Source organism: Drosophila eugracilis, unplaced genomic scaffold, assembly GCF_018153835.1.
Source record: "Drosophila eugracilis isolate 14026-0451.02 unplaced genomic scaffold, ASM1815383v1 contig_367, whole genome shotgun sequence".
NCBI classification, from domain to species: domain Eukaryota; kingdom Metazoa; phylum Arthropoda; class Insecta; order Diptera; family Drosophilidae; genus Drosophila; species Drosophila eugracilis.
In genome coordinates, this window is record NW_024573224.1 from 2796793 (window position 1) to 2813097 (window position 16305).

The following is a 16305-nucleotide window of genomic DNA, read 5'->3' on the forward strand; positions in this document are numbered from 1 at the left end:
GTAGCGACTTTTACCCGAAAATATTTGCGATAGTAGCGGTGACCAAAGATCTCACATCTCTAATATACATTTCATAACCAGACCAGTCCGCCGGGCTCCATTTCATTGAACGAAAACATTGCCAAAACCTAACTGAAATGAGGCTGACAAAAACCTTATGTGCCCAGCACATTGGCTGGCACTTCAAGAAGCATTGGCTGGTCCAGGGAAAGCGAGTGCCCAAGGAAACTGGCGCTGCCGCCGAGCTTTTAAAACTGGGGGTTCAGGTGAAGAATCCAGAGGATATAGTGAACGCCAAAGTAGAGAGAAAACTGTGAGTAAGAAAAGGAATACGTATTAATTTTAGTATCTCACGCATCTTATTTAATCTAAAGGGTGGACATTGTTGGCACCCGCGAAAAGACGATTCCTGAAGATAGCAGTCACGCCGACTGGCACTCCACCGTTTGCCACTCCTACACCGACAATAGTGTGCTAATTGGAGGATTGCAACAAGCCCAGGTGTTGACTAACTGCATTGAGATCCAGACCTTTCCCAAGCAGATCGAGGATGCCCTCACCAGCCAGCAGTTGCCCAATTCCATAGACAAGAGTATCCGACATGCAATTCTAGCATCCCACGTGCTCGATGCAGAGCAAGTGAAGTTGCCCAAGGTGAGATTAACAGAGCGACCGGCCTTTAACCTACCCCGGTCTTATGGAATATCCCATGAAAGGGTCAAGTAAGTCCACTTTTACAACCAAAGAGATCCCAAAATAATTAAATTGTTTTCCTCAGTCGTTTGCTGGTGAACAAACTCCTGCACGAAACCGAAAAATTGGCAGGTCGTTCAGTGTCTATTCGAAGAAAGCTTCTAGACAACGCCGCTTTTAAAATCTCTCTAAGTAAGGATGGTGATCTGCTTGGATTCTCCATCAATGCTGAAAAGGTAGTTTTCGCCAATCGTGCCATCGAAGCTGTTAAAGGAAAGTTTGAAGGAGATTTGCCTGATCTTTACCCCATGAAGACTACGATATCGATTCCGAAGCACCACATTTACCAAACGGAAAACTTATATCGTGAGTTACTAAGTAGTTATATGTTAGAAGGAATCTAAAAAAAATATTCTTTTAGCTCTGCGCACGGACATTAGCTGCTCCCATCCGCACACTATATTCACGGTCTTTAACAAACACCTGGTTAAAAATGCCCATGGATCGGAGGTCACAACTTCTCAGCTTCAGGCAAGGACATTAGTCAAAGCTTTTGTTGTGGCTGCAGCACGAGCCAAACAATTACACGGAGATTCTGTAAAGGGTGCTCTTCCCAAGCCTATTGTCGTGCAAAGTGTCCAGACCGACGGACGAACTTTCCACTTTGGAGTGCTGCAACTGAATACACTCGATCTTAGCGCCAATAGCACTTCGAAGAACTATTGGTTCCATAGACAGAACTACGACTTATTCTCTGAATGCATCGACGATGCTGGAAGAACGCGTTTGGAAAACTACAATGGGGATGTCTTCCGCATATTTAATGCATTTTATAACAACTCCTAAAATATAAATGCAACTGAATAATAAAATATGTTTTTGTTATGTCTGTATGAGGCTTTTAAAACTATTGCATTAGGGCTTGGTTATTTTTATTTGCCAGAGAAATAGCCATATCGCTAGAATGTCAACACTGTTGTCTACTTAACAAGTGTAAATTTCGGAATTATTTGGCGCCTTGTCATTCCTTTTTATCCATTGGTCGATATCCGGGTCCCCCTATCCCCAACCACTTTAGTCGACTCCATAGCAACGTGGATGCACTAAATTGTTTATGCATCGATGTATTGACTGCTAATAGAGACGTTGTGCAAAGTTTTTCCACCCACACACATTTAAAGTTTAAAAAGGCAAAAACAAAATCGCTACCATGAACAGGCAAAAGCAGAGTACCAGCTCCAACAACAGTGGCACATCATCGGAAGCCAGCGAGACGCAAAGTGTGGATGACCAGCAAGGTACTCCGCATTTGAATATTCGTGGGAATAGCTCATCATTGAGTAGGTCAGTAGTAAACTTATTATTTTGAAATTGTTTTCCCATTTTTTTTTTATACTTAATTGTTTAGAGCTAAAAACAGTTGGAGACGCATGAAGGATCTGGCTGCCGAGAAGGAAAAGGAAAATGAGGCTAAGCGACCTCCTTGGCGGGCAGTTAGCGTTTCCACGCTTACCAAACCCGACAAAAGCGCCTTGCTTCGGGCCAAGTTACTTGATGCTTCAAGGTTGTTGAACAAAATAACTATTATTAAGTAGTACTGAATAATTTTCCATACAGACGACTTAGAGCTGGCAAGGCCAATGTGGCCTTGCAGACGGACTTTGTGCCCACGAAACTCATGAAAGAGGCGAGCTTTGGGGTGCAAAAGGATTTAATACTGAGCAAGGACATAGGCATTCTAACCGATGGACAGTACTCAAAAAAGAAAGATGGCTATGAGAAGTGTAAGAGTATTTTCTAAAATATATTCTGGCCAAATATTAAGAAGATATTTTCAGATGTACTCACCTATTCCATGTCCCAAATGACCGACAGTGTGGCTACAGTTTCGCGGCAAACTCAAACTCTACTACCCAAGGCTTATAACAAGGATCTGGTCAACTCGTACCTTCCCAAATCCGACGAGGATGGCAGTGAAATTATCTCCGATGTGGAAAAGAGACTTGGCGATCAGATTGCCAAGATACGTAGACTAAACTTCGAGGAATCGAATCAGTTGAGGGGAACTGCGAATAATATGAACTTGGCTCCAACTCTGGCATCCTGGCATTTCGATGATGACGCGGTGGAAATGGAATCGCAGCGTCACTTTATACCATATACAATCGAATCGTTTAAGCCCTGGCGTAGTTTTGTTCCCTTTCCCTTCAGGTTGAGGGGTAATTCCCTGATTGGCAACCAAAAAATAGATTGGTATGCCCTATTGCAGTCCATCGATGACCTGATCAAGGAGTCCAATAATCTGGTGGATAAACTAGAGCAGATTATGATGGAGAACAGAGCGCATCGCAAGTCGGTTCTTGGAAACCTAGGTAAACTTCCAAAGTTCGAACCTACCAAATTTATAGCTCCTTCAGAGCAATGGTTGCCCCTAATTGAGCAGCAGGAAAAGCAACTACAAATTATTTTGAGCGGCAACGCGGCTAAAGGAGAGTCCTCTGAGTAGTGGTCTTCAAATATAAATAATTCTTACTATTCATAGCCTTAGGCTATAAAATTGGTTTAGTAAAGCTTGTTAAACAACTCACAAAAACACTTAGTTAAATAAAGATAACACAATGGAGTTTATTTAAATGTAGAGAAAATATTTGGTTGTAAGTGTATGGAAAACAATCTTATTGAACGCAAAATTCATTCATCAAGTTAACATTAATTAAGCCTTCTTTTCTCGGGAAACTCCAGAGGATTTTCCTTTACCTTGGGAGTTTTTCTTTGGCATCAGCTTCATCAGGATATCCGTTGCTGATTTACTGTCCAGCGGACAATTAGAGTAGACCTCTTCACACGCTCTGTCGTTGGATCGCTTGCCATGCTCCAATGCCTCTTTAATAGCCGTTCCATCCAACAGGTAATCTACTAGAGCATTTCTGAAAATAAATATATATATATATTTCTTGATATTTAAGAAAAGTTTGTTTTTTTACTCCGATAGCATGTGAATGAACTCATCCATTTGATCTGAGGATCCTATCTTCATATTATATTCCGTGGAACGAACATAACCACAGACAGCTCGCTGCATGCAACTTGTTGAGTCAATGTTATTCTGGCCCAGAACATCGTCGATTTTGTTTATCATGCTGCTAAGAGGTGTAAGGTCACTGTCCTCACCTGTAAGAAAACGAAAGTTAAATAATATATAACTTTACTATATAGTACTTACTTCGCCCATATCCTCCATAGCCACCATGGAAGGCGGATAGAATTTTGGGTATCAGTATAATGGCTCCAATGCCCACTAGTGTGCCCAAAACAACTCCGCCCAGGTCGAGCTTAATGGGATTGTAGGCAGAAAGTCCAGTACCACCAGGATATCCCTAAGGAGTTAAAATATCAATTTTAGCTTTAAAAATAATGATCTGAACTCCATCACATACATTTAGAGATCCATAGCCAGTGGTATATCCCAAACGTTCCAATCTGTCTTTCGTGGAAGCTGCCTGAGGATCACTCGGTTGAGTCTTATTTTCATTGTAGTAACCCCTATCCCGTTGGGTTTTATCCGCATAGAACCTGAAGTAATATCAATATCAGTATTAATTTTTGGTACATAAAGTTCACCTACTTATGGCTCTCTTCATATTTCGGGATGGCATTTGCATAAGTCAGCAAAACCATCACTCCCAGCAACTGCAATATGACGATGTAATTGATGTTCATTGTTCCTTTGATTTATTATCCTTTTTTGGTGTTATATTGAAGAAGTAGTCCTTTGAGGTTTCTATCGTGACTCCAATGTGTCTTTCGCTCTGCTCCAAACTAATATTTCAACTGCTACCTACTCCACTATATATAGGAGTTAACCAAAAATTCAAGCAATTTGTTCAAATTACAAAATGTCAAGCAATGTGCGGATTTGAATGCCGTTTATGCGTGTATTTGGGAAAAAGTGAGGAAAGAAACTCATTCTAGCAAAACGAATGAACAGGTGTTTGTAACCATATAGGCACTTATTTCCACACACACACACTCCCACAGTAAACCCTCATAGTGAAAGACCCAACCATTGTATTTATGTCGCTGTAATGCGCAATTTTCATTGCATACTCAATTATTTAACAAAATTATCGCAGCCACGAAAAACGGCGAAGACGCCAACAAACAACCACGCTTGCTGGGCGGATAAATTGAGCGGCCATGCATCTGAAACCCAAGAGTCGTCTATCTATCTATGTACTCCAATGGATCAAAATCGCGACTTGGGACTGGAGACACATGGAAGTGTTTGCACCTGCGCGCCACTTGCATCATTATGAGGGGCACCCGACCAAGAGATTTCTGGTATTAAGTCACTGACTTTTTGTCGCTCATTTTTTATAAATATTTAAAAGAGCCTAAATTTATGGCCTTTTGCATTGATTATTTAAAATGATTTGAAATATCTCAAAGCAACTATACAGACTACTTTAAAAAGGGAACACTTTAATCATTAATTTAATAATTCATAATATATAATCATATTTAATAAATTATTACAAAAAATGTTTTTGAAATATTTAAAAGTTAGGAAAACAGATATAAGTACATAGAAATATGCAGCACTAAATCTATATGAATTCCCAAGATCTATAAAGATCTAAAGATTACAGTTCGAGGTTACCAGATAATGACCTCCGAGTCTCATAATAAATTAAAATAAATAAATAATTTATGTCAAAGATAAATAAGCATTAGCAAATTTATGAAAATCGTTTTCTCAACTTTTACTTTTAGACTATGTACAGACATAACATTAATATTACATATATTTTTTGTTCATTTTTACAATTTTTAAATTGTTTACTTTAAGGCTTAAAGTTAAAAATGCTGTAACAGTACGGAATAAATAAGTTTCTGTTGATATAGTACCACAGTTTATTTTAAGAACAAAAACACTTTGTTAGTAAACAACATAAGAACTCCATGTTAATCGTAAATTGTGGAATGTGTTTATGCCAAATCCTGAAAAACAATTAATTTCTCTATTCATTTTTCAATGTCCATTTACACTTAATTAGTTCAAAGCAAATAGCATTGTCCAAGTCAGTGCTCAATGACAATTTGGTTCTCCGATTAGTGACTTTGGCAGCCTTGAAATTACGAGTCATTCATTGCCTCTCGTTAAGGTTAATGTCATAAAGAATTTGGTTTTTTGAATTTCTGCCATGGTTTTGTTTATATACAAGCAGACACCTACACAGCCGATTTAATATGTGGCTATAGGATGATGTGCAGTTTATTTATATGTTCACGAATACATGTTTCCGATCTTATTGTAAGAATGTATGAGTAATCTGGCCTCAAATTGTTGGAAAACAACATTTATTTTTATCTTATTTTCATTTTTGTATTTTTTTAATAACTCATTTCCAGATATTTTGTACGTATGTGTGGAAAGCTCAGGGTCCGGTCCACAGGTGATACCCCCACCGAACATAAATTGCTGCCAGGATTTTAATTTCATGCCTTATTTGTTTTTTTTGTGTATCTCATAGATGCCTTCATAAATTGAGAAAGTATTTGCTGCGTGATGCATGTTTGTTTGTCAATCAATCTTTTGACCAGAATGAACATGATGATATGTACGATGATATTTTGAATGATGGGCTTAATGACACTAAAATCATATTGAACTTTAACTTATTAGAGATCATAAAGAGTCCATAAATGTATTTTTAGCATCATTAATATTTACATATTGCATTCAGCCAATGTTTATAATTGCAATTTAAATGCATATGTTTGCCATTTTCAATAATTGCTCATTAATTTCAAAAATTCTTGTGTCGAATTTAAAAATAAATAAATGGCATACATATCAAGCCATTTCTCACCTTAGCCAAAAGGGCCACTTAATCTCATCATCAATAAATGTATTTTAAGATAAACCATGAGTATTAGATCTAAAAATATAATGATACTGGAAAACATCCGTGACGTTTGTTTTCAAAAAAAAGGGCTCTTATATCCTGTGGGCACAAGACGATGTACATTTGTATATAGGCATTTTCCGAACACAACTGTATGAAAAGTGCTGGCTTTATGTAAACAGAATTTGCTCGCTCTTTTGCGACGAGAGATGTCAATGTTTCTTAATTCCAAAAATAAGTTTATTTGGGAGATGGATAGAAAAAGAGAGAGGTATAGGGTGAGCATTAGAGAGAGCGGGATCGAAGGCTGTGAAAATTTTGAAAATCAAAAAATTATAAGCAAGTGCTCCGTGGCATTCTCAGGCAGATCAACTCGAACGGGCGTCAAGTGAACAACACGCAACGACGATATATCCGAACCAAAATCCAACGAAAATATATAATATTTAAACTTCAGAACTAAATCTAAAAATCGCAAAATGGTTTACGAAAGTGGATTTACGACTCGCAGAACCTACACCTCGAGGCCAGTGACGACTTCTTACGCCGTTACGGTAAGCCAGCCCAACGACATGAAATTATTTACTTGACATACGGTAGTGTGGTTTTCCTTGATTTAAATCTGTGAAATATATCTGTGCGTAGAGTTTTCAATATCAAAATTCAAAATTCCAAATTTACATTAAATGACAAAACCTGTGAGAATACAAACGCTGCGGATAAATTTGACAAATTTGAAAAGCCGTTGTTAGCTAATAGCTAATCGAATCTGTAGATCACAAGATTTCAGTTTTAAGCGCTTGTGTCCCACTTGCTGTACTCAATGGTTACATTTTGACAAGCGAACAGATTATTTAAGAAATTGAAACACGTTTGAATGTAAAGTGTCTACCAATTATGAATATCGTATCGAACTTACAGTATACATATAACTAGCTACTGATTGTCCTTGGTCTCAAAATGTTTATTCTATGATCATCTAGATGTTCTGTAAATGTATATATATTTGCCAAACTAGTATTTTCAGGTTCAGTGTAAACATTTTTCTAGTATATCATACATAAACATATATATCTAACAATTTAATAACTTTCACAATGGTTGTACATATGTAATTGTTGTATACTCTATATATTGTATATATATATGTGTGTGTGATTTATGTGCTTTCACAGTCCATAACCATAATAAAACCAGACCGAAAATCTTCAAAATATGTGACAAAATTATTTGACAAAATTATGCGAGTGTGAAAACATTGCAATTTTCGTGAGAATTTCGTGGGAAATTGAATTTTTTCCCAAAATTTATTGCTGCGCGATGATCTTCATATCTCTTTCGGATATACGTGTTTACTCATCTCCCAAATATAAAACGCGAATACATTTTCACAATTTTGCGGAGGCCGAACATTTTCTTCTCTATCTATTTTATTATTATTTACAAAAAAAAAAAAGAAAAAAGGAAAGAAAAATAGAAAATGTGGAGGTCCGTCTGGTCTGGTGCCCAAAAATGTTTAGCTTATATAGGCGAGTGGAATTCCAAACACATGCGAATTCTCGATGAAACTCACACGGAGGCAACTCTCTCGATGATTTGTTTTTGTACGGGCCGTGGTTTTGCTTTTTGTATGTGTAATACTATATGCGCGCGCATTTCGCTCTTCGCTGGTCCTAAAAATATCTTTCCGATTTCCATAATATATTCAAATAAACCGAAGCCATGGCTACAAAGCCAACAACAAATAAACGGCAAAATGTTCAAAAATTAGAAGAAAAATGGTAAAAAAAAAATATACAAAACAGCCATTTTTCAGACAGTTTAATGTGATGATAATCCACAGAAAGGATATATATGTACATCAAATCTACCCAAGAAATCCATCTTGTCTGAACACTTTTGTGTTATTTGTACATAACTTTATTGTATATGATTTATAATGATAATGATTTGATAAATGAGGCATTATATGCCTTTAGTGTTTATCTCTTAAATATAATATTATAAAGATGCTTGGTATTTAGGGATTAAATGCAGGATTAAAGGCTTAATTATATATTAACTTGGCTATAATGCTGTAAATAAATAAGCGTTTGCTGTTTGTGTTCCATCTTAATGCTGGCAGTGACTCCATAATGCTCCCATTGCACATTACTTACAACCACACTACGTCGTATCAATATGCATATATACATGTGTGTATGTAGACTAGGGTGGACCTTTTTGGAAGTACAAAATCTTAAATTAAACATCAAAGTAAACCCATTAAGCAGGCTAACTTATTGCAAGCCAACGTTGCGTATGAGTCTTTTTCAATTACACTTTGGTCCACTCTAGCCTCAAGCTACATCTGTAAATATGCAGCTTGTGTCATAATGTAAGGATGTTCGAATATTGGATTTAGCTTGACCCACCCAGTACAACGATCTCAGACTCAACCACTGCCCCAACGAAGCTGTATATAAATGTCCCGCCCACGCATTGTGTATGTATATTAGACCCACCGCACCGCCCAGTTGAGTTCCCACAGCACCGCCAGCAGTTCGTTGCACCACCTAATAACCACAGCTTAATACCCGGCTGACCCAGAAATTAAAAACAAACTTGTGGACTTTTGGGCTTTGCAGAGAACGAAGAGAACACCAATTGACTGGGAGAAAGTTCCGTTCGTGCCGCGGCCGTCGCTCATCTCGGATCCGGTGACCGCCTTCGGAGTGCGGCGACCCGATCTTGAGCGGCGTCAGCGGTCGATCCTCGATCCTATCAATCGGGCGGCCATCAAGCCGGACTACAAGCTGGCCTACGAGCCCATTGAGCCGTATGTCTCGACCAGGGACAAGAACCGGACACGTATCCTGGGCATGGTGCGCCAACACATCGACACTGTAGAGGCGGGCGGTAATACCGCCGCTCGCACCTTCCGCGACAGTCTGGACGCCCAGTTGCCGCGTCTCCATCGCGCTGCCTCCGAATCCTTGCCAGTTCGTCGGGAGACTTACCGCAACGAGAAATCGGGCGCGATGGTCACCAAGTACTCCTACTAGGGGAGCATCCTCATTCACCCATAATCGAAAACCCGAACCCCAATCGAAAGCTAGTCGAACGATTATAGTCTTAACTAAGAACACATAACCAAAACACATAAAACAGACAAAAAAAAAACAGAAAAATCTTACAAAATAATGATAGACTTAGACGTACTCCATAAACACATTGTGTTAACCCACTAAAAATGTTTACAAGTTTTTATACTACACAGAGAAAAAGGACCTGTAGTTATATTTATAAATATTTAGTTTTCACTTAAAGACTTCTTTAAATTCATGAACTCATTTTTGTTTCTTAAACTTTTTCAATGTAATTTTCAACCCAACCATGGTCTTTTCTCTGTGTACCCATGTATCTAACGTTTCATCCGTAGAATCATAGCATTTTGTGTGCATATAGATGGTTGCATTAAACTCTAAAGTTAAACAGTTCGAACATGTTTCAATTTCCCCCGATTGAGTCGCATTGCGTTATTTGGCCATTTGCATACAGCAGTAGTCGTGGAGCAGAGATAGCGAAAGTCTTGTCCTTAACTTTAAATGATGCTTGTGTTGCCAATGCGAAACCAAAACCAAAACCAAAACCTTATCTATATATCACTATCAAATCGGAATTTATAGACTCCACGCTTAGACCTGTGCACGGACAGACCGGGCTCGCACCGCAGCCGGGCCGCTTCGGACTACTCGTACACCTCGAAGTCGTCCGTGGAGAAGAGCAGCTACGACTCGAGCAACCCGCATTCGTACCGCCCGGAACGCTCCACGTACACTTCGACCGTGGAGAAGACCTCGCGCAGCGGTCCCGGTGGCTCTTACAACTACAGCACAGAGCGGACCAGCACCACTGGCGCCGGACCCGGCGGCTACAGCTATTCCTCGACCACTTCCGGCAACCTGCCCGGCGGCACCAAATACCGTCACTTCTCCTACCACGTGTAGGATGCACTGCATCAGCGGAACGGCAGCGGCAATTGGCCACTGCTTTGAATGTTATTATGGTGCCCACTAATACGTCATTGTTTTGAATATATATATATATATATACATTTATATATACCAAATAATCCACTTAACAACCGCTAACCTTGAGTGCCTATATATGTATACGATGTTTTCGATGATGATGTATTTGTTTTGACTTGGACTAATCCCCACTAATGACCAAATAGTTTCGCATATAGACTAGATTAACTGAAATGAAAACAATTTCTCTGTGTATTTGCAACCTTCAAGCAGTCATGTTAAAACATATTTGTGATACAATAAAATAAACACGGTCTTATCTCAAATAAACCTAGCATTACTATTTCTTGCAATGAGTTCAAAAGGTCGATACGATATTCATACTGAAGACACAAAATAGAAAAACAAAAAAAAAACAAACAGAAATCAACACCGTGTTTGTCAAGGAATATGCAAGTTGTCATATTTTTTGAACTAAAACATCCAATGCCGTATTTTGTATTACTTTCAGTACCCCTCGGTCCAGAAAGTAACTCGTGTAAGTATTTGGCTTTCATCTTAATCGCCAACATCGCTCGTCATCCATCTTTCTATGGTTTACTATTCTTTTCTATTGACTATTATCACACTGTTCAATCACATCCATCACATCATCGTCACTGGAAAAAGCCGACTTGGTTAGTAGTAAGCCCTCACATCATAGTCTTATTTAGTTTGTAGCCCAAGAGGAACCCATTAAAATATAAAACAAGATCCAAATCTGAGATCATACATAAGTTCTATCATACTTATCGGTTATGAAATTAAAATAATTCACTAAATGGTAAAGTGTCAAATCGACTATTTCCATCTCATGAAACTAAAAAGAAATCATATATCAGCAAAAACTTTCTGACTGAAGCATTCATCATCAAAATGTTTCCGTTTCTGTTCTAGTTCTGTTCTTATTTCGATTCTCTGCTTTCTCATTCCGCTAATGATCATAAATATCAAAATCATCATGCTATGCCCATTCGATGTTATGTTAATTTTTGGAAAATGTTGCCAAATAGGTGTACAAGTCGAGTTACCCCATCTACTCGACCTACTCGGTGCCCAAACGCATCTATGGCTCAACCCGTGTGGTGACCTCGCCCATCCGTGTGGTGACCTCACCTGCCCGAGTGGTGTCCCGTGTCATACACTCTCCATCGCCTGTTCGCGTTGTCCGCACGACGACCCGAGTGATTTCATCGCCGGAGCGCACTACCTACTCCTACACCACGCCATCGACCTACTACAGCCCCACCTACTTGCCATCGACCTACACTTCGACCTACATCCCGACATCGTACACCACGTACACGCCGTCCTACGTCTACAACCCGACCACGATCACCCGGGTGTATGCCCCTCGCAGTTCTCTTTCGCCTCTGAGGATCACCTCCTCGCCGGTGAGGGTCATTACCAGCCCGGTTCGCTCTGTGCCTGCCTACTTGAAGAGGCTGCCGCCTGGATACGGTGCTCGTGCCCTGACCAATTACCTCAATACTGAACCCTTCACCGTAAGTTGGTCCATCGTACTTAGTAGCACGTAGCTTTTATAGCCACCCAGAACTTTGGACTTGTGTTGTTCTGTGTCCTCGCTTTCGTCGATTTGGTCGTAGGGCGTCATTTAACGTGTCATCAAAATTACAGACCTTCTCTGAGGAAACAAGCCGGATTCGCAACCGGGCGCAATCTCTGATTCGTGACTTGCATACTCCCGTGGTGCGCCGTGCACGTAGCTGCACTCCCTTCCCAGTCACTGGGTAAGTAGTACTTATAAATATCTAATGGGAATTCTCTAGAAGACCTTGAACACCTTCTAGCTTTCAAATGGCCTTTTGAAAGCCAAAAATAGCTATAAAAGCACCTGAATGGAGCCAATTATATATATACTTATATATATCAGATTATATCCATCTTGGCGCAGTTTTTAAATTCTTCAAGCTCTTGGCATAGAATATAATTACATTCGTTCCACACGTCGTATGCGTTATATTTTTGGGCGTTAAAATTACACATACGACGTGTTGGCCTGCACATGATTGCTGCCCTTATAAATTTGTGAAATATGACCTAGATCTTGTTTGTTCGTCTAATATTATGACTTGTGGGAATAATATTAAAAAGTTTATTGTAATATTTAAAAGAATGTGTCGAGAATATAACAGAAATTTAAATTAATAAACATTTTTAGTTACACCTATGAGCCGACTTCTCAACTAGCTCTAGATGCTTATGTGGCCCGTGTCACAAATCCCGTTCGCCATATTGCCAAGGAAGTTCACAATATTTCCCATTACCCCAGACCAGCTGTAAAATATGTTGGTAAGTTGTATTCTAAAATTCGAATTCTAACACTACTGCACTATGTAATGCGTTCACAACTGTGGTTAGCTAATCTTATTGTATAGTAAATGGTTATTAAATTCCATTTTTTAAATAATTAAATAATAAAAGGTAAAAGTCATCTTGCATCAGTAAGGATTTGCGGTGACAAGGCCTATAATGTTAGAAGTCCATTGTACGATTCGGACAAAGTTCGAAATGATATTAACCTCTTGTCCTGGTACCTTAGACACCCGACTTGGAAGAGTGATAAGAAATCCCATGATCCTGTGAAGGAAGGTAAGTACTGTTCGTGTTTTTACATTTCGCTTGAATATGACACCTGTATATATCACTCAAGCATAAATGTAATAGATGTTGCCGCCAAACGATTGCCATTCATTAAAAGGAGCATATTTAAGGACAAGGATATGCGCGTTTTTTTCTTTTATAAATCTTATTTACCATGTGGAATAAAGTCATTTTCCTTGATTCTGGTCAAGAACTCGAAATTAAAGACACTTTTCATACAATCAAATCAAGCAAAGAATAATTTACATTCTACATTACACGCAAGACAATTACAATTCTTGTTATTATAAAGAACCTATGGGCTTGAATTCAATATTCAATATTATAATAAATATACCCAATTTGCATTCCTAAGTACTCCACTTGTCCAAAACTATTCTTTCAGAAATCTCTTTCAACTATAGTAATTAGTAAAGTACAAAATAAGAAGAAAAAAAATACAGTGCTATAGAATCTAAATTAGTTTATTCATTTGTAACTAACTTACATATTTGGTTGCTGCATCCTGAATTGTTCAGTTCATTGTATTTCACTAACGTTATACGTTTTATGATTGATTGATTCTTTCCAGTTGAAGCTGTTGAAGTTGAGGCCTAAATGATAACATGCCTGATTTTTGTATGGACATACACTTCTCTTTCTTAAATAAACCAATCTAAAAGACTTTCTTTTGCGTGGTAGACAATTAGCCGATATCTACAAGATGAACAATTGATATCGACACACTCTGGCGCTTTCACTACTCAGACTAATCTATACACAAGTCAAATCAGAACAGCTTAAAAGATTGAAAATAAAATGCAAAAAACCAAAAAAAAAAATATATATAAATTCAGCGCATCACTTGTGATACTAACATTTCTTCATGTGACTCACCAAAATGTAGATACTTATTCATTCTCTTTCAATTTGTTTGTAACTTAAGTAAAAAGCTGACTATTAAATTATATACTTTCATAATCACTGATTTCGAATTAATAAATACTTCATGTGCATCATTTTTTGGCATTTAAGATATGGACGTCAGCGCGAATTTTGTTTAACCAATGTTATGTTCATGCATATTGTAAACACATTTTAGGGATATTTACTTACAAATATGTACCAATATATTAATTTGTAAATACTGATCTAAACTCAAATCTTTCTCTATGGGCAATAGTCTGAATCTTCAGTGGGTTAAAGAATATTTCATTTTTCAGTGAAAATTATATAAAACACACACAATATTTTTGTACATAAATAATAATTGAATTGATGCAGAAATATAAACTTAAAATGATGAAAATATTATACATTACACAATCCAACACTTCGAGACCTCAGCTTACTTTATGTACTATTTTGCATTTTGAGATGTATATATGTATGTATGCTTAACCCATTTAACACATTTTGGTTCAATTCTTCACACCCAGAACTTTTTTAAAATTCCCATTAATGCCACACAATACTCTAAACCATTGGCGTCTACTGTATCTGCAATTTTCCTTGCCTCATCTCTAAGCAAACCAACACTCGCCGAAACGAATAGTAAGTATTAGTCGTACAGGATAATGTAATTGATAAAAAACTGAGTGAACAACAAAAATAAAGGATAATTTATGTAAAGAAGAAATAAGATAGAAATTCATACACACTGTGGTAAGGGTTCTTCTGACAAGCCTTACATTTCAGATGCCGAGTTGGATCCTAACCGCCCATCTAGAAAATTTTCTGCCCCTAGGCCCCTGGAGGACCCACTCGATGTTGAGGCTAAGGAGAAGCAGCGTCTTCGCCAGGAGCGTCTTTTGACGGTCAACGAGGAAGCTCTCGATGAAGTTGACCTGGAGAAGAAGCGAGCCCAGAAAGCCGACGAGGCCAAGCGTCGGGAAGAGAGGTGGGTAATTCTTCTAATGCTTAAAATTGCAATGGGACTTATTTTTGTTGAAATTCTAAAGGGCTCTGAAGGAGGAGAGGGAACGCCTGGCAGCTGAGGCCGAGAAACAGGCTGCTGCCAAGGCCAAGAAGGCTGCCGAAGAGGCTGCCAAAATCGCTGCCGAAGAAGCTCTTCTGGCCGAGGCTGCCGCCCAAAAGGCTGCAGAGGAATCGGCCAAGAAAGCTGCTGAAGAAGCTGCCCTTAAAGCCGCTGAAGAGGCTCGTTTAGCCGAAGAAGCTGCCGCTAAGGCTGCCGAAGAAGCTGCTGCTAAGGCTGCCGAAGAAGCTGCTGCAAAGGCTGCCGAAGAAGCTGCTGCTAAGGCTGCTGAGGAAGCACGTCTAGCAGAAGAGGCCGCCGCCCAGAAGGCTGCTGAAGAAGCAGCTCTTAAAGCTGCCGAAGAGGCTCGTCTGGCTGAAGAAGCTGCCCAAAAGGCTGCTGAAGAAGCCGCCTTGAAGGCTGTTGAAGAAGCGGCCCAGAAGGCTGCCGAAGAGGCTCGTGCTGCTGAAGAAGCACGTCTGGAGGAGGATCAGCGCCTTCGTGAGCAGGAGCTGGAACGCCTTGCGGAAATCGAAAAGGAAAGCGAGGGAGAGCTTGCCCGTCAGGCTGCCGAGCTGGCCGAGATTGCGCGCCAGGAATCCGAGATCGCTGCCCAGGAGCTGCAGGCCATCCAAAAGAATGACGCCGAGGCCACTGAGCCTCTTGTCGAAGAGCCTATCACGCCCATTGAGGAACAGGAACCGGTCATCGAGCTCGGCTCCAATGTTACCCCCACTGGTGGCAACAACTACGAAGAAGATCTCGATGACGAAGAGGAAGAGGAGGACGAGGAGGAGGAATAGATTCTACACAATCATCATGCTGTCAACCTAATTTAAAAGAAACAATAAAAATAATATAAAACCAATTCACCAGGATTCGGGTCTTAAATTACTAATATTAAATATAGAAAACCGGAAACAATTAAAATTTGTTTGTTGTCTAAAAATATGACAAACTTAAGAGAAAATTAAATTATTTGCGTATTTTATTTCAAATTAAAATTTCCCGCCAAATAACAAAGTTGTGCAGCCCTAGGAAATTCCAGAACAAATAATGCTAGATATACTTA

General features: G+C 39.1%; 4 protein-coding genes across 9 annotated transcripts; 3 read left to right on the top strand and 1 right to left on the bottom strand.

The window, feature by feature from the left end:
- The first annotated feature begins 58 nt into the window (after window positions 1–58).
- Window positions 59–1565, top strand: LOC108116269 (39S ribosomal protein L37, mitochondrial). The gene is made up of 4 exons (XM_017228058.2): window positions 59–313; window positions 375–722; window positions 779–1059; window positions 1115–1565. The coding sequence occupies exons 1-4, from the start codon at window positions 138–140 to the stop codon at window positions 1537–1539; spliced, it is 1230 nt and encodes a 409-aa protein (XP_017083547.1). The 5' UTR covers window positions 59–137; the 3' UTR covers window positions 1540–1565.
- Window positions 1566–1796: 231 nt separating this feature from the next.
- LOC108116243 lies at window positions 1797–3199 on the top strand. Its single transcript, XM_017228033.2, has 4 exons — window positions 1797–2037; window positions 2102–2257; window positions 2311–2477; window positions 2532–3199. Exons 1-4 carry the CDS (start codon window positions 1904–1906, stop codon window positions 3197–3199), a joined length of 1125 nt encoding a protein of 374 aa, XP_017083522.1. The 5' UTR covers window positions 1797–1903.
- A 137-nt stretch (window positions 3200–3336) lies between these two features.
- On the bottom strand, window positions 3337–4541 carry LOC108116301. Its single transcript, XM_017228090.2, has 5 exons — window positions 4319–4541; window positions 4131–4266; window positions 3917–4070; window positions 3678–3864; window positions 3337–3620 (listed from the first exon to the last, which is right to left on the bottom strand). The coding sequence occupies exons 1-5, from the start codon at window positions 4411–4413 to the stop codon at window positions 3407–3409; spliced, it is 786 nt and encodes a 261-aa protein (XP_017083579.1). The 5' UTR covers window positions 4414–4541; the 3' UTR covers window positions 3337–3406.
- Window positions 4542–6953: 2412 nt separating this feature from the next.
- LOC108116395 (protein anoxia up-regulated) lies at window positions 6954–16101 on the top strand. Of its 6 annotated transcripts, XM_017228262.2 has the most exons (8): window positions 6956–7156; window positions 11127–11153; window positions 11668–12159; window positions 12293–12405; window positions 12837–12967; window positions 13100–13267; window positions 13851–13897; window positions 13961–14415. In XM_017228262.2, the coding sequence occupies exons 1-7, from the start codon at window positions 7082–7084 to the stop codon at window positions 13874–13876; spliced, it is 1032 nt and encodes a 343-aa protein (XP_017083751.1). In that variant the 5' UTR covers window positions 6956–7081; the 3' UTR covers window positions 13877–13897; window positions 13961–14415. The 6 variants fall into 6 exon arrangements, with proteins under 6 accessions (XP_017083748.1, XP_017083751.1, XP_017083750.1 ...); XM_017228259.2 differs by lacking the exons at window positions 13100–13267; window positions 13851–13897; window positions 13961–14415 and adding exons at window positions 14957–15158; window positions 15220–16101 and having other exon boundaries at window positions 6954–7156; XM_017228261.2 differs by having other exon boundaries at window positions 13851–14415.
- Window positions 16102–16305: the final 204 nt, after the last annotated feature.

Bases quoted from the DNA above. Each gene is read 5' to 3' on its own strand.
- LOC108116269 (XM_017228058.2), top strand. From the start codon at position 138: ATGAGGCTGACAAAAACCTTATGTGCCCAGCACATTGGCTGGCACTTC. The intron at 314-374 runs GTGAGTAAGAAA...TTTAATCTAAAG, and splicing joins GCCAAAGTAGAGAGAAAACT to GGTGGACATTGTTGGCACCC. The intron at 723-778 runs GTAAGTCCACTT...TGTTTTCCTCAG, and splicing joins ATATCCCATGAAAGGGTCAA to TCGTTTGCTGGTGAACAAAC.
- LOC108116243 (XM_017228033.2), top strand. From the start codon at position 1,904: ATGAACAGGCAAAAGCAGAGTACCAGCTCCAACAACAGTGGCACATCA. The intron at 2,258-2,310 runs GTTGTTGAACAA...TTTTCCATACAG, and splicing joins AAGTTACTTGATGCTTCAAG to ACGACTTAGAGCTGGCAAGG. The intron at 2,478-2,531 runs GTAAGAGTATTT...AGATATTTTCAG, and splicing joins GAAAGATGGCTATGAGAAGT to ATGTACTCACCTATTCCATG.
- LOC108116301 (XM_017228090.2), bottom strand. From the start codon at position 4,413: ATGAACATCAATTACATCGTCATATTGCAGTTGCTGGGAGTGATGGTT. The intron at 3,865-3,916 runs GTAAGTACTATA...GTTTTCTTACAG, and splicing joins CTATGGAGGATATGGGCGAA to GTGAGGACAGTGACCTTACA. The intron at 3,621-3,677 runs GTAAAAAAACAA...ATTTATTTTCAG, and splicing joins TTCATTCACATGCTATCGGA to AAATGCTCTAGTAGATTACC.
- LOC108116395 (XM_017228259.2), top strand. From the start codon at position 7,082: ATGGTTTACGAAAGTGGATTTACGACTCGCAGAACCTACACCTCGAGG. The intron at 11,154-11,667 runs GTAAGTATTTGG...GTTGCCAAATAG, and splicing joins CGGTCCAGAAAGTAACTCGT to GTGTACAAGTCGAGTTACCC. The intron at 12,406-12,836 runs GTAAGTAGTACT...AAACATTTTTAG, and splicing joins ACTCCCTTCCCAGTCACTGG to TTACACCTATGAGCCGACTT.